Source organism: Protopterus annectens, chromosome 4.part1 (genome assembly GCF_019279795.1).
Source record: "Protopterus annectens isolate FY-2018-M chromosome 4.part1, PAN1.0, whole genome shotgun sequence".
In the NCBI taxonomy this organism is placed as follows: Eukaryota; Metazoa; Chordata; order Ceratodontiformes; family Protopteridae; genus Protopterus; species Protopterus annectens.
The window spans coordinates 406190430-406205155 of NC_056734.1; the positions used below are offsets into that span (position 1 = coordinate 406190430).

Here is a 14726-nt window from a genome sequence, read left to right on the forward strand (position 1 = left end):
GATCTGTGTTGCTCATTTTCATTCTTCCTCACCAATGGGTTTGGATCTGATCCTCAGATCTGACTAGGCCACATACACTAGACTTTGGATCCTGCACTTGAACTCCTCCCTCCACCCATAATGCTCGGCCACATACACTAGACTTTGGATCCTGCACTTGAACTCCTCCCTCCACCCATAATGCTCTACTCCATCCTAAACACCTCAGATCAAGTTTACTGCCTAATCTCCCACTTTATAGCAAAGATAGACAGACAGAAGAAAAGACAGGATTCAACCCCAGAACTGAATAGTTCCAAGTACAGTCTGACATGTACTTCCAGGAGTGACATGGATGGAGGAAGGATGGGAGGGAAGGACGAATGAAAATGGACAACACAGATGCCAAGTTATGGAGAGTACATAACTAATAAATCTGATGTCTTTTTCATTCTTCCTCACCAATGGGACAAAATTCCCAGCTACGTTCCCCTTGGGGTCTATATCACATAGTCGAAGCCTTAGAACTTCGAACACATAATGTTTGAACCGTTTATGTTCGAAGCTGCAAAACTTCGACTATGGATAAAAAAAAAAAAAAAAAAAAAAAACAACGGAAAACAAAAACTGTTTTAAGCAGGCAAGCCCCGCTGCACCCCCCACGTGGGGGACTGCACCTCCCACTCCCCCACTACTTAAATATACCAACTCCGAGATTGCACCCCATTGAACAAAATGGAAACCTCCAGTTATGGAGATTTCCATTGAAATGCTCAAACTTTTACAAATTCGAACTTATGGTCTCGACCATATGAGGTTTGAACTTGTAAAAGTTTGACTACGTAATAGGAACCCTCCCTTTGGGAGGTCCTCATGGAAGGAACTGCCACAGCACTGTCGAACCAAAAGAATCTCTTTTTCTAGAAATGATGTCCAACTTGTAATGCATAACAAAAGTATGAGTCTGACCAAGTAGCTGCAGAACAAATGTCATCAATGGACATCCTTGACCAAAATGCAGATGAAGTAGCCATGGCCCAAGCAGAATGAGCTTGAGGAGGTTGTGGTAAATTTAGTCCTTTTTGCAAATAAATCAATGAAATGCAATCCGTAACCAATTAAGCAAGACTAATTTTAGACACTACCTGGTACAAGCAATTAGGAGAAAAGGATACAAAAAGCTGATCAGACTTCATGAACTGCTTTCTTCTGTGAAGATAAAAATGTAGTCGTCTGTGCACATCAAGCTGATGAAGTATGTATTCTCCATTACTTGTGAATTTTGGAAAGAAGACTGGTAATTGTATGGACTGGTTGATGTTATTTTCAGATGCCACTTTAAGAAGAAAGGAAGGGTTGATCCGCACAGAGACCCTGTCTTGATGGAAGACAATAAAAGGACGCTTCGCCGATAGTGCCTGCATCTCAAATTCTTATAGCTGAAGTAATACCTACTAAGATCATTTTCCAAGAAAGACACTTCATATCACATTTGTCTGCCAGTTCAAAGGGCTTCCTAGTTAAACCTTAAAGAATCATAGTAAGATCCCAAGGAGGAGAAGGATCCTTTATCAGGGGGTTGGGGTCCGAGGAGAAAACTGCCTTTTATGAAGGGCCTACACAAACTGGATGTAGCCACAGAAAGAAATTTGTTCTCAGAATGGAAATATGAAACTGCTGCCAAATTAAGTTTAATCATAAAGAAATTAGCTAGTTCTTTAAAAAGAGTTGTTAGAAAAAGAAGAATAGCCAAAGTTGGTGTTGAAAAAGGGTTGATATTCTGATTAGCAGCCCAAATAAAAATCTTTTCCATTTGTTTTTGTAGACTTTTGTAGAAGCTTTCTGGGAGGCCAAGATAATATTGCGAACTGGGTAAGAAAGCCTGGACTGTCTTAACTATTACTGGAAGTGGAGAAACCATACAGTTAGCTTGAGGGCATAAAGACTGGGGTGTTGAATTCTCGATGTTGAGACAGGAGACCCTGAGTGGGTTCCAGTATCCATGGAGGGCATCACAAGTGAGACTGTAGGAAGGGGAACTATACCTGCCAAAGCCAGGAGGGGGCAATGAAGATGACTGAGCTCTTCAGCCTACTTCCTTTCTGGAAGAACTTTGGAATCAGAGGAAGAGGAGGGTAGGAGTACAGGAGACTTGGGGACCAATCATGAATAAGCGCATCTCTCGGTGACTCCCTGGAGGGGGGATCAAGGCAAAGTACTTGCTGCACTTGTTGTTGAGGGGTGAGGCAAATATTCCACAGCAAGACTGGCCCCATCATCTGAAGATCATATTTACTACCAACTGATTGACAGTCCATTTGTGATGCATCAGAATGGATCTGCTGAGCCTGTCTGATAGTATGCTGGTTTCCCTCAGGATGTGCACTGCAATGAGAAAGTGGTCTGAAGCGATCACACATTCCAACACCCTCGTGGCTTCTTTGCACAGTTGATAAGATTGGGTTCCCCCTTGCTCCCTGTTTGTTGATGTACCAGACTACTGACATGTTGTCTGTATGGACTGCAATAGGAGAGTGTCTTGAAATGCTTGCAACACTAGAAGGACTGCTCTCATTTCTAGGATGTTAATATGCAACTTGGTCTCTAAAGGGGACCAGGTGCCTTGGACCATCTTTTCCAAGAAATGCTCCCCCCACCCCAGTTGGAAAGCATCCATGGTTACTGTGTCAAATGGGGACAGAAGAATGAATGGTCTGCCCAGGAAAAGATGGTCAGACTGAATCCAACGAATATGACATCTGCACAGGGAAGTGAGTTTTATGGGAAACAATAGGGGCTGATAAAAAATGGACCGACAAGATCCACTGAAGAATGCGCATAAAGAATCATGCTAAAGGGACCAGAACAATGGCTGCAGGCATTGACGCCAGAGCTTGTAGTACTAATCTTGCTGGAGAAGACAAGTGAGAAAGTATAGACTGAATCTGAAATCTTAAAGAGGTGATGTGATGAAGAGGTAAGGAAGCCACCTGAGTTGTAGTATTCAAGTGTCCTAATGAATTCCAGGGTCTATACCAGGCTAGATTTGACTTGGCATGGTTTACTGAGATTCCTAAGGTGTCAGATACCTAGAGCAAGTGGTCCCTGGCTTGTAAAAGGTGATGCTTGGATGAAGCGGTGAGGAGAACAATCATCAAGATATGGAAGCACCTGGAATCCTTTGAGTCTCAAGTGAGCCGCCATGACTGCCATGCATTTGTAAACAACCTGGGGGCTGTGGTGAATCCAAAGGGCAGTGCTCTGAATTGGTAAGGATTGGTTCCTAGCCAAGAGCAAAGATGTCTCCTGGATCACCTGTCTGTCTATATTTATGTGATAGTAAACATCCTAGAGATCTATAGAACACATCCAATTATCCTTGATAGAAGAGGCAGGATGGACTGAACTGTGACCATGTGGAGCTTCGCCTTTTTTACATACTGGTTCATCTTCCTCAGATCCAAAATAGGTCTTAGGCCCCCTGTTTTCTTTGGCACTAAAAAGAGGTGAGAGTAAGTTCCGAATCTTATCTAGTCGGGTGGAACCTCTTAGATGACTCTTCTGTAGCAGCGTTTGTATTTCTTGTGCTGTATCCTTCTTCTGACTGGGTGGAACGTCGGGAAGTTTCTTTCTTTGAGGAGGAGGAAGAAGAGAGAATGATACGTAGTAACCTCCGGATATGATTCTTAGCATGCATGAATCTTTTGTAATATTTATCCAGGTGTATAGGTGCAAAGAGAAATGACCCCCAACTGCATCCAGAGTTGGACAGTCAGACAGTGCTTCAGGAGCAATGATAGGATCTATCGGAAAAGGAATCTCTAAAGCCCTGGTTCTGCAGGCCCCCTATGCCTCTAAGAAGACGTCCATACCATTAGAATTTCCTCCTCTGCCTCTAGAGGAATTATCCCTGTGCAAATCCTGGAAAGGTCCCTGAGATTTCTAGAACCACATCTTCTTACCATCTTGCTGGTTTCTAGAGAAGGTCCATTAAGGGTTAGAAAGCTTGATTCCTACAGAAGACAGATTCTTTCCCTCTTGTTCACTGAGGGTAAGCATGTCTAACTGATGGCATGGACAAGGAATTGCCATCAGAGGGGGCAGTGACAGAGGATATTTTGAAGGGCTCTGCAAAATCACATATCTGCATCCATTTATGTCTCCTTATGGCTACACCTGAACCGGCTGCTCATGAGGTACCTTCCACTTCATGGGAGATCAGCCTTATTGATGCATTAGAAATGGACAGGAGATGGGACAGTTGAGAGGAAGTCTTAGTGAAATCCTCATCAGATATGGACTCCGAGACAGTAATTGATAACTCTTAAGTCAAAAATACCTATAGTCAAGTGAAATGTGTCAAGTAGTTTAGAGATCTCAGTGTGAAAGTATCTGTGGTGAACACTTGCTTTCCAAACCTATCCATCGCTATAGATTCCCTGTTCAGATAATGGACAGAAGAGCTCTGCTCAAGTAGCTCCTTCTCGGTGGCTGCAGCCACCACCATAATATCAAACAGAACTCCCTTGCTCTAGTGGGGTCTATCAGCAGGAGGGGCAAGAATTTTGTCCAGGCATTTGGGAATAGGTTCGACAGTGTTCAATTCCTTCCAAGCCTAGTGGGAAACCAAGTAAATCAGTTCATCTGCCAGGGGGAGGGGGTGTCACCAAGATGTATACGGTCTAGAACCAAAAGCCTGCAGAAATGTGGATTCTTCAACAGGAAGAGACTGGGAAGACCAGATACCCTTCTGTTTGAGAATCTCAAGGATATCTCCAAAGGAGATGTCATCAGGTGGGGATCTAGGGGATCCCTCTCTCTCATCAAAATCAGTGTCTTCTGTGAGAGACTCCATGTGAGAGTCTGTATATCTCCTCTTATTGTCATCATCCAAGGAACCTCCTCTGTGGGATGATCAGGAGAAGTTTCAGAAAAAGGGGGAAATTCCTGTAGAGGAACTGTCCGAAGACTTCCTGGAACTGGCTGTCCCTGTGGAATAGATCTGAATGGGGCAGAGGCAGGAACCAAAGATGGGAGAGGGCAAGATCTGAGACAAAAGAAGACGGTTCTCTGTGAAGAGAAAAAGCCCCTACTACCACCCTGAAAGCCATAGTGCCAGAGAGACTTCTCCCTCCCTCCTCTGAGCTGAAGCTTCTAAGGAAAGTAAGTCAGGACCACCCCTGGATCTGAGCCTGAAGTGGAAAATCAGATCCAAGTTATTCAGGGCCAAGGCTCCTAGAGGAAGGGATGGATCTGACAAAACAAGAGCCAACCCCAACCCCCTTGGATCCAATGCTAATGTTTTGGACCTGACACCCGCTCTTATTCTAGGGTATCAGAGCAGAACCGGTCAGGGACATCATCGGAGTAGAGGAAGATATTTTCCTAAGATCAGATGCCAATTCTCTCAGGAATCTCATATCCTGGGACTCCAAAACCACTGGTGAGATCGGAGAAGGCAAACCCACTGGTCAGATCAAAGGAGGAGAGGGAATGGACTTAGTAGGTGCACTCATGGATCGAGGAGGGAACGGAGCTGGCAGAACCCCCATCTGAATCTGATTCCTGGGAAATTTCTACATCATCCTATCCACATACGCCTCTGACAAACTCCTAGAAGACCTGGAAGCTGCTGTGGATGAGGGTCTAGAGTGTTTTTTCAGAGTCTGGAAAATTTCACCTGGCAAGGAACGAGACAATGGCTTGATGGTATACTCCAGTGAACGACTCCTGAAGGCAGAGATAGATAATGGATACAAGGCCTTGGGATCCGATGAGAAGGTTGAGGAGGTTGAAAGAAGTGGAGAAATGACTATTGGAGCAGATACTGTAAGATCCAAAAGGCACTTAAGATCTGAAAGAACGGTTTGGGATCCGAAGAAATTTTTCAGATCTTCTCTAATGAAGCTCTAGGAGTCTTTGTTGATGACCTCTTTCTAGTTTTCAAAGAAACAGACTTTATTGATTTGGTAGGGGTCTGAGCCACAGAAGAAGCAGACAAGAGAACTCCAAGTAACAGTTTGTTGCTCCTGTCTTCTAATGCTCTGGGATTAAAGGTCAAGCATACCGAATAGGCCATAGTGAAGTGATCAGGACCTAAGCAATAAATATACTTCTTGTGGGCATCCAAATTGGGGATCTTATAACAAGAAGTGCATTTCTTGAACTCTATCAGTTTCTCTAACATAGTGGAGAAAGGGCAATGGCAAAGTAAGTCACAGAAGCAAACAACCAATCAAAACAACCAGGAAAAGAAATACCAGCAATGGTATGATACAAATACCTAAAAAGGTAAAGGAAATATACTAACAATGGCATATGACAGCTAACTACCGAAGTACAAGAGAAGTATATAGTACAAGAAAAAAAACACTAACTCCTAACACCAGTGAATGTCTCAAGAGGGAGGAAAGGGAAGTAAAAAGATATAGCAGGAAGAGATGAAATTGGAATAGAAGGACTATCCAAAAAAATGTACCCAAACAACAATCACTTACAGGTTCAGAGCGGAACGTATGTCTAACTACGATAGTAGCAAATGTGATCTGAGGTGTTTGGGATGGAATAGAGTATTATGGGTAAAGGGAGGAGCTCGAGAGCTGGATCCGAAGTCGAGTGTATGCGGCCGAGTTGATTCAGAGGATCAGATCCAAACCCACTGGTAAGGAAGAATGGAAAGGACAACATCAGAGCTAAGGATAGCAAGGCAAATCACAAACAGATAAAGTCCAAAAAGTAATGAAGACAAGCTACTCATGATAAGTAACCTTTTAAAGGTAAAACTTCCTGCATTCCCTTAAATTAAAACTAAAAAAAAAAACTTTGTTTTGTCTCAGCATAACCATCCCTAATTAGGCACACCCAGTGTCTTATGTAACATTACTGAAGAATGCACAACTAATAGATCACTGGTTAATGTTTAATCTGCAATACAGACATACAAAGACACCATATTTTCTTTTTACCTGTGTGGTCTTTTTCTGGGAACTCTGATTTGTTCCCCAAAACATGTCAGCTGACTTGGACAGCTAAAGTCTATATATACACATACACGCATATACATACATACACATACATGCACATATATTTATATATCTATATCTGTATCTACAGCTCTCTCTCTATAAATATATATATATATATATATATATATATATATATATATATATAAAACACTTTATAAGCTTGAAATACTGACATCTTGAATTTCAGTATCTCAAGTCCATAAAGTAGAAGGATCGGAAGATCGCAACCACAGAAGCATAAAATTCAAAATCTGGAATGCGGGAGATTTTGAATTAGCGGTTCTGATGTTGCAATATGTTTGTGGATTCAGGTAAGTGTTTATGTTTAAGGGTGTTGGGTGGGAGCTATAGTGTGTGTTAGTGTGTGCTGTTACTGTGATGTGTGTGTGCGAAAGGAATGTAGTTTGTGTGGTGGTGTTTTGTGTGTGTGTATGTAATGTGACCTTGGAGTTATAATATTTAAGTAGGGGGTGTGGGGTGGGCGCAGCCCCCCACATGGGGGTGCAGGGGGGCTTGCCCCCCTGCATATAATAAGGGTAGGTGCGTGTGCTTGTTTACTTGTGTGCATGTGTGTTGTCATGGTGGTTGCAAGTGTTCGGAGTTTGAATTTTGCAGGTTTATGGTTTTGAGATTTAGGGCTTTGTGATTGTGTAATTTCGGGTATTTGGATTTTTGTCTTTATAGGCTCGAGATTCTGTAATTCGAGATTTCAGAAGTTCAAGCTTATAAAGTGAATCTATATATATATATATATATATATATATATATATATATATATATATATATATATATATATGTATACACACACACATGCACACAGAGATATCTATACATATACATACTTACACACACACACACACACACACACACACACACACACACACACACACACACACACACACACACACACACACACACTGTAGCTGCCCTTGCCCTGCTATGCAAAACCATTGTTTTAAAGTGACTGAAAATAAATGACCAGACTCCTAGTAACATTTTAATCCTACCTTTCATGTCAATAGCAATCGTTCTTGTCAGATTGAAAATTTTTCCATGGTCAAAGTATGAAAGTATGCAGGTGTAGTTTCCCAAGTATGCTTCCAGGACATCAATGAACCACAGCTTTTTATCCTTGATTATCCTATCAGCAAGGTTTTCCCAATATTCACAATTCTATAAAAAGAAACAAATTAGATATGAATGTAACCCTTGCTGCTATATGACAGAATGTGTACTTAAGGCAATAATATAGAATATAGACTTCTGGCAGGTATCATAGCAAAACAATGTGTGTAAATGGATAGAATGAGAACTATTTTTTTCTCTGCAGGCTTACTCTCCACCTGACTACTGCTGCTGTTCTTGATCCCAGCCCCCTCTGCCTTTCCCATATACCTCAACTGCACCCTTCTGGGTAATCTTGGGTGTGATTCTTTGCCAGGCAGTCCTCCCAACTCCTCAGGGGAAAGAGTCTTGTGAGCACTCTATGGCTAGAGAGGAAGGAACTTGATGTAGAGAAGTGAATGGGAACCACAACCATCAGACTGTGGTTGACCAGTCAGAACCTCTAGTCGGGAATACAATATGCTGTGACACCCATGCTCTGGCCCAGTAATCAAGGAGCCTCAATCCTCACCACTAACACCAGTGAGGGGCATCCACATTGGGAAGGATAACAAATACACACACAGTAAAGTACAATTCCCTTTAAGAGCACACAGAGATCACAGTCATTCTGGCGCTGGTTTCTCCCTTTCTCTCCAGATCCCCAATAAGACTCCCCAGTGGCACAGCTATAGGGTCCAGATCTCAGCCTAATGGTCAAGCTAAAACCTCCAGCACCCTCTCTGTCCAACCACTGCTTCATGTCCCTGCCCAAGTAGCTGACACACACACACACATTCCTGGGAAGGCTGGCACAAGTTTTCCAGCTATGCCCCTTCCTGTCAGGCTATAAGGTAGTAATCACCGCCACTAATGTCAGCTACTAATAAGGCCCTTACCAAGGGGTGTCCAATTATTATTGTTCAATATTATTATCCAAATGGTAAGTGTGACTGAACTTTTAAGACTTATTGGAGTGGCTTTGTACAGTATCACTATATACATGCAATGTACTCAACAGCTTAAATTATCTCTACACAAAACAGCCACAGTTGAAAGGTTTAAAAATATTTAATAAGAAATAATAAAAACACAAGACAATACTTCTTACTATACAGTGCTAGTCAAGAGTTCAGAGATCACAGGAAAATGCTTAAAATAATACTGTACAATAGTTCTGACATAAATATAGAAATCAGCCAGACTAAACTTACTATGTTCTATCTTTTCCTAACAGCAATCACAGTTTGAAATAAACTTACATATACAGCAAAAGCAGAGTACAAGTGAGTTGTTGTTGTCAGCTTCAGACAACATCCAAAATGCTCTCTCCCTGTCTCTGAGAAAGTCTTAAATTGATAATACATCACTGCTGGCTCATTTTAGATTACATCATTCTTCTCAGGTTTCCCAGGCTAACAGAAACTCAGAGTTTAACATAGCTTTGATCTTGCACCTGGTCAGGAAACCACAGCAATTAAAGACATGCAATTAACTCTGGTCTCAAAACAACAGAAAGAATATGCTGGTCCAGACATCACAGCTCTGATTTGAGACAAACAGTCATACAAGGTTTGACTTATCAGCTTTTTTTCAGCAGAGTGCACTGTTGTTACATTTTTGACGTTCAACGTTTAACACAATTTTCTTCCATTTAAGAGAACAAACCTGTAGCTTATATTAATATTTACAAATGACAGAATTATCTAACAAAATTCTATCTAGCTAGGTTGGCAGCCTTCACACATCTTTCCCCACAGAAGAACTCAAGTTAGTTTTTAAAGTGACCCTTGAGAAACGTAGCTTGAGAGGGTTAGTCCCATCTGAGTATACCTTACCCCATTCCCTGTCTTGATAGCCCATCTGCATTGGCATTGCTAACCCTACTGTGTTGCTGAACTGACATATCATATGCTTGAACCCGAGGCTCAATCTTGGCAACTGGCATTTTGCTGGCTGGCTTGGTGTAACCTTGTTAGGGGATTGTGATCTGTAACTACAGTAAATTTTCTTCCGTACAGATAAGGCTGAACTCTCTGACATGCCCACACAATGGCTAAACATTCCTTTTCTACAGCAGCATAGCATTCCTCCCTGGGTTGAAGCTACGACTGAGATAAACCATTGGGTGCTCTTCTCCCTCTGAAGAAATCCGGCTAAGTACAGCCCCCAACCCATGGTTTGAAGCATCCATCTGCAAAACAAATTCTTTGCTCTAATCTGGACTGGCTAACACAGTGGGTCCACCCAAAGCTTCTGGAATGCCTGCTCACATGCTGGGGTTCACACTACCTTATCTGGCTTGCTTTTGCTTGTCAGGTCTGTGAGGGGAGCAGCTATGGTACTATAACTGGGGACAAACATTCTATAGTACTCTGCTGTCCCCAAGAATGCCCTCACCTGGGTTTTGGTAACAGGTGCAGGCCATGCCTGAATGGCTTCCACTTTGGCAGGTCCTGGCATGATCTTACCACTCCCCACTCTATGTCCCAGGTAGGAGACCTCTGCCATATGCACCTGACATTTGCTGGGCGTAATGGTCAACCCTGCCCTCTGTAGTCTTACCATCACCTCCCTAACATGCTGAAGGTGCTCTTGCCAAGAATGGCTGTAGATGGCAATATCATCTAGGTAAGCAAGGGCAAACTCTCCTGCTAGGATATGATCTACCAGCCTCTGGACAGTCATTGGGACATTTTTCATCCCAAAGGGCATCTTTGTGAACTCATAAAAGCCAAAAGGAGTCACAAAGTCGGACCTCTCTCTAGCACTGGGAGTCAAGGGCACCTGCCAGTAACCCTTGGTAAGATCAATGGTGGCAAGATCCTTAGCCCCACCCAGCTGCTTTAGGGCCTCATCTGTCATAGGCATGGGGCAAGCATCTGACTCTGTGTGACTATTTAATTTCCTGTAGTCCACACAGACCCTGGTGCTGCCATCCTCTTTTGGCACCAGCATCACTGGGGAGGCCCAGGGACTGTTGGACTCTTGAATTACCCCTAGTTCCAACATCTCCTGTATCTCCTCCGTCAAAGTATGTATGACTCTATCACGCACCCTATAAGGTGTCTGCCTAATGGGCCTTTGGGGTCCTGTATCCACCTGGTGCTGCATCAGGTGGGTGCACCCTGGTTTCCCAGTGAACATGTCCCCAAACTCCTGTAACACTGCTCGGGTTTCTCGAACCTGGTTAGGGGATAGCTGCTGGGACATTGCTACCCCTTCCACTGAGGTGTCAGTCCGAGCCTTACAGAGCAGATCAGTCACCAGATCCCCCTCATACTCCTCCTGCAATGCACTGCAAATACTCAACACATGGGCCACCCTATCATGGTAAGGTTTCATCATGTTAACATGGTACATTTTGTGCTCCTACCTCCTGCCTAGCAGTTCTACCACATAGTTAACATCACTTACCTTTACTTACCACCTTGTAGGGTCCCTCCCAAGCTGCTTACAGCTTGTTGTGTCTGACAGGAACGAGAACCATTACCTGCTGCCTTACAGCATACTCTCTAGCTCGAGCATTCCTGTCATACCATACCTTTTTCTGCTGTGGGGCTTCTAACACGTTCTCTTGGGTCAAGCCCAAGAGTTCCCTGAGCCTTGTCCTCAGGTTTAGGACATATGCCACAAAAGACTCCTTGTGAGATTCACACTCACCATCCCACTCATCACGAATTAAATCTAGAGGTCACCTCACCCTATGCCCATACAGCAACTCAAAGGGTGAAAAACCTGTGGATTCCTGGGGAACCTCTCTGTAAGCAAAGAAAAGACGGGGCAAATATTTGTCCCACTCCCACTTAAACTGGTCTGCAAATGCCCGTAGCATGGACTTGACTGTAGAGTTTAACCTCTCAACAAGACCATTAGTCTGGGGATGGTAGGGGGTGGTCTTTAGGTGCTTCACCCCACAGTACTTCCACAGACAAGCCAGCAGGTGTGACATGAAATTGGCAACTCTGTCAGTCAGTATTTCTTTTGGGAAACCTGCCCCTGCTGAAAATCTCTTAACAAAGCATTTGCCATCTTTTCTGTCTTAATGGAGGACAACGCCACTGCCTCAGGGTATCTTGCAGCATACTCTACCACTAGGATATACTTTTTCCCTGTGGAACTTGGAATACTCAGGGTCTCCAAAATATCCATAGCTACCCTCTCAAATGGCTCCTCAATCACAGGCAAAGGCATCAAAGGAGCTCTCACATTATCTCCTGCCTTGCCTACCTTTTGGCACTGCTCACAGGTCCTGCAGTATCCTGTTACATCTCTGGAAATTCCAGGCCAATAGAAATTCTGCATAATATGTCTCTTTGTATGTTTTATGCCCATATGACCTGCAAAGGGAATATCATGGGCTATGGGTAAAAGTGCCAGATGGTAGGCTCTAGGCACTACCAACTGCTGTATCCTCTCACCTTCTAGCCCTCCTTCAGGGGTCCACTCTCTATACAGTAACCCTTTGTTCCAGTATACAGACTCATTCTTCCCTTGAGAATCAGGTGCCTCACTAGCTACCTGCCTCAGGCCTTGCAATGTAGGGTCTGAGAGCTGAGCCTGTCTCAACTGTCTCTTTGTAACCCTTCCCAACTCCCCTTCCACAGGAAGTCTGGCATCCTCTGACAGCAGTGTCTCACTGTCAGCCTGGGTACTAGTACTCACCTTTACCTTTGCAGTCACTCTGTCCAAGGGAACATCAGTACCCACAAGCAGCTGTGGCTCACCTTCAGACTTACTGCTACAGAGTAGCTCCTTCCCTGAAGTAACTACCTCACCAGTCCTGGCTGCAAGTATGCAGTATGTTTGGGTCTCCCTCAGGCTACCAGACCCACATGCTTGTCTCAAAGTATGACTGCGTATAACTACATTAACACATGGTACTGCCTCATCCAAATCCTTCCCTATCTGGACATTTGCAGGATGGTAGGTTGGTACCCTTGTTGTCTCGAGACAACCTATGATTGGCATTTTGTCTTTCCCACTTACTTGCTCTCTCACTTTTTGTTCCTCACCTTATCTCCACGGGCATCTGTATGCCACATGGCCTTACTGGCTGCATTCAAAACATTTAACCCTAGGTCCTGGACGTGTACCTGGACTAGTGGCTTACCTGCCACTGGCAGATTCTGTTGGTGCAGTCTAGGCTGCCCACTATAGGTTCCTTTAGACCCACGAGCAGTACTGAGGGTCCCTTTCCTGTGCAGGGATGCCCTGCTTGCTAGGTATAGGTCTCCCTTCTTTCCCAACCCATCTTATGTAGCACATTATCTATCAGCTAACCAGATCCTCATGTCCTCAGGCAAAGTGCTAAGGGATTGTTCCCTCACCAAAAGGTCTGCCAACCCTTCAAAAGTGGTGACCTGACATCCACTCACCCACCTATGAAAATAAGTGCTCAGTTCAGCAACATAATCACACACATTTTCATCTGCCTTGCGTCTATGCTCACAAAGCTTTTTCCTATAAGTTTCAGGTGTTAGCTTACAAAATTCTAACAATCTATTCTTAACAGCAGTATAATCATAAAAATTGTGATCCGAAAGTTTAGACAACACAGTTGCAGCTTTACCATGGAGTAAGGGGGTTAGGAACTGTACCGAGAGCCTTTGGTCAACATCATACTGTTTACATACCATCTCAAACATATGAATGAAACCATCAAAATTATCCCCCTCTGTAAACAGCGGAAGAAATTTATTGACCTTTTGTGCTTCTGAGGTCCAGTTACTCCCTTCCCCATTATCTCCACGACTCTGGTGAAGAGACAGCATCTCTTTTTCATGCTGCATCTGCCTTTCCTTCTCCTCAGCTTCCAGGCATAGCAGTTTCTCATTCTCCTCAGCCTGTAGATATCTCAGTCTCCCTGCTGCTTCTGTTTCCAAACACCTGGCCTCCATCTCAAGTATCTTTAGCTCCAGATGGACTTTTAAGTCCTCTCCAGAAAGGCTGAGCTGTCCCATTCTCTGAGTGTTGTACATCTCCATGGCCAGTCTGATCGCCCTCCTGATTGCTGTTTTCTGATGCAACTGGGTTCATCCAGAATCTGCTACACTTTGTTGTGAAGGAAAGGTTAGTTTGATTTTATTTTTTGTATTACTTTATTGCCTTTCTATATTTTGAATACTGTGGTTTGTTTTCTTTACCTTATGTTTTACTTGCATTCTGCTTTAACAGCATATTAAAACTTCAAAAAAGACCACGGCACGCTCTCTCTTCTGAGTCAGGCAGAAATTAGAATTGATAAATTAAGGACTCATTCATAAGATAGAAGAGGTCACTTAAGGTTAATCATTTGTTAACTGAGGGGGTGGAGCTAGGAACTTAACCTTCTATTTAAGGAGTAAAATAAAACATTTCAGAGCTTTACCAAAAAGGCTCATCCAGACTCTGCTACACTTTGCTGTAAAGGAAAGGTTAGTTTGCTTTTATTTTTTGTATAACTTTATTGCCTTTCTATATTTTGAATACTGTGGTTTGTTTTCTTTACCTTGTGTTTTACTTGCATTCTGCTTTAACAGCATATTAAAACTTCAAAAGAGACCACAGCTCTCTCTCTCTTCTGAGTCAGGCAGAAATTAGAACTGATAAATTAAGGACTCATTCATAAGATAGAAG

At 43.3% G+C, this 14726-nt stretch overlaps 1 protein-coding gene across 2 annotated transcripts in view; it reads right to left on the minus strand.

The window, feature by feature from the left end:
* Positions 1–14726, minus strand: part of LOC122800889 (interleukin 1 receptor accessory protein) — a 1870333-nt gene that overhangs the window by 771926 nt on the left and 1083681 nt on the right. For both annotated transcript variants that reach the window (XM_044070223.1, XM_044070224.1), the window contains exon 5: positions 8012–8177. In XM_044070223.1, the coding sequence (XP_043926158.1) occupies positions 8012–8177 (166 nt within the window). The remainder of the gene's footprint in view (positions 1–8011; positions 8178–14726) is intronic.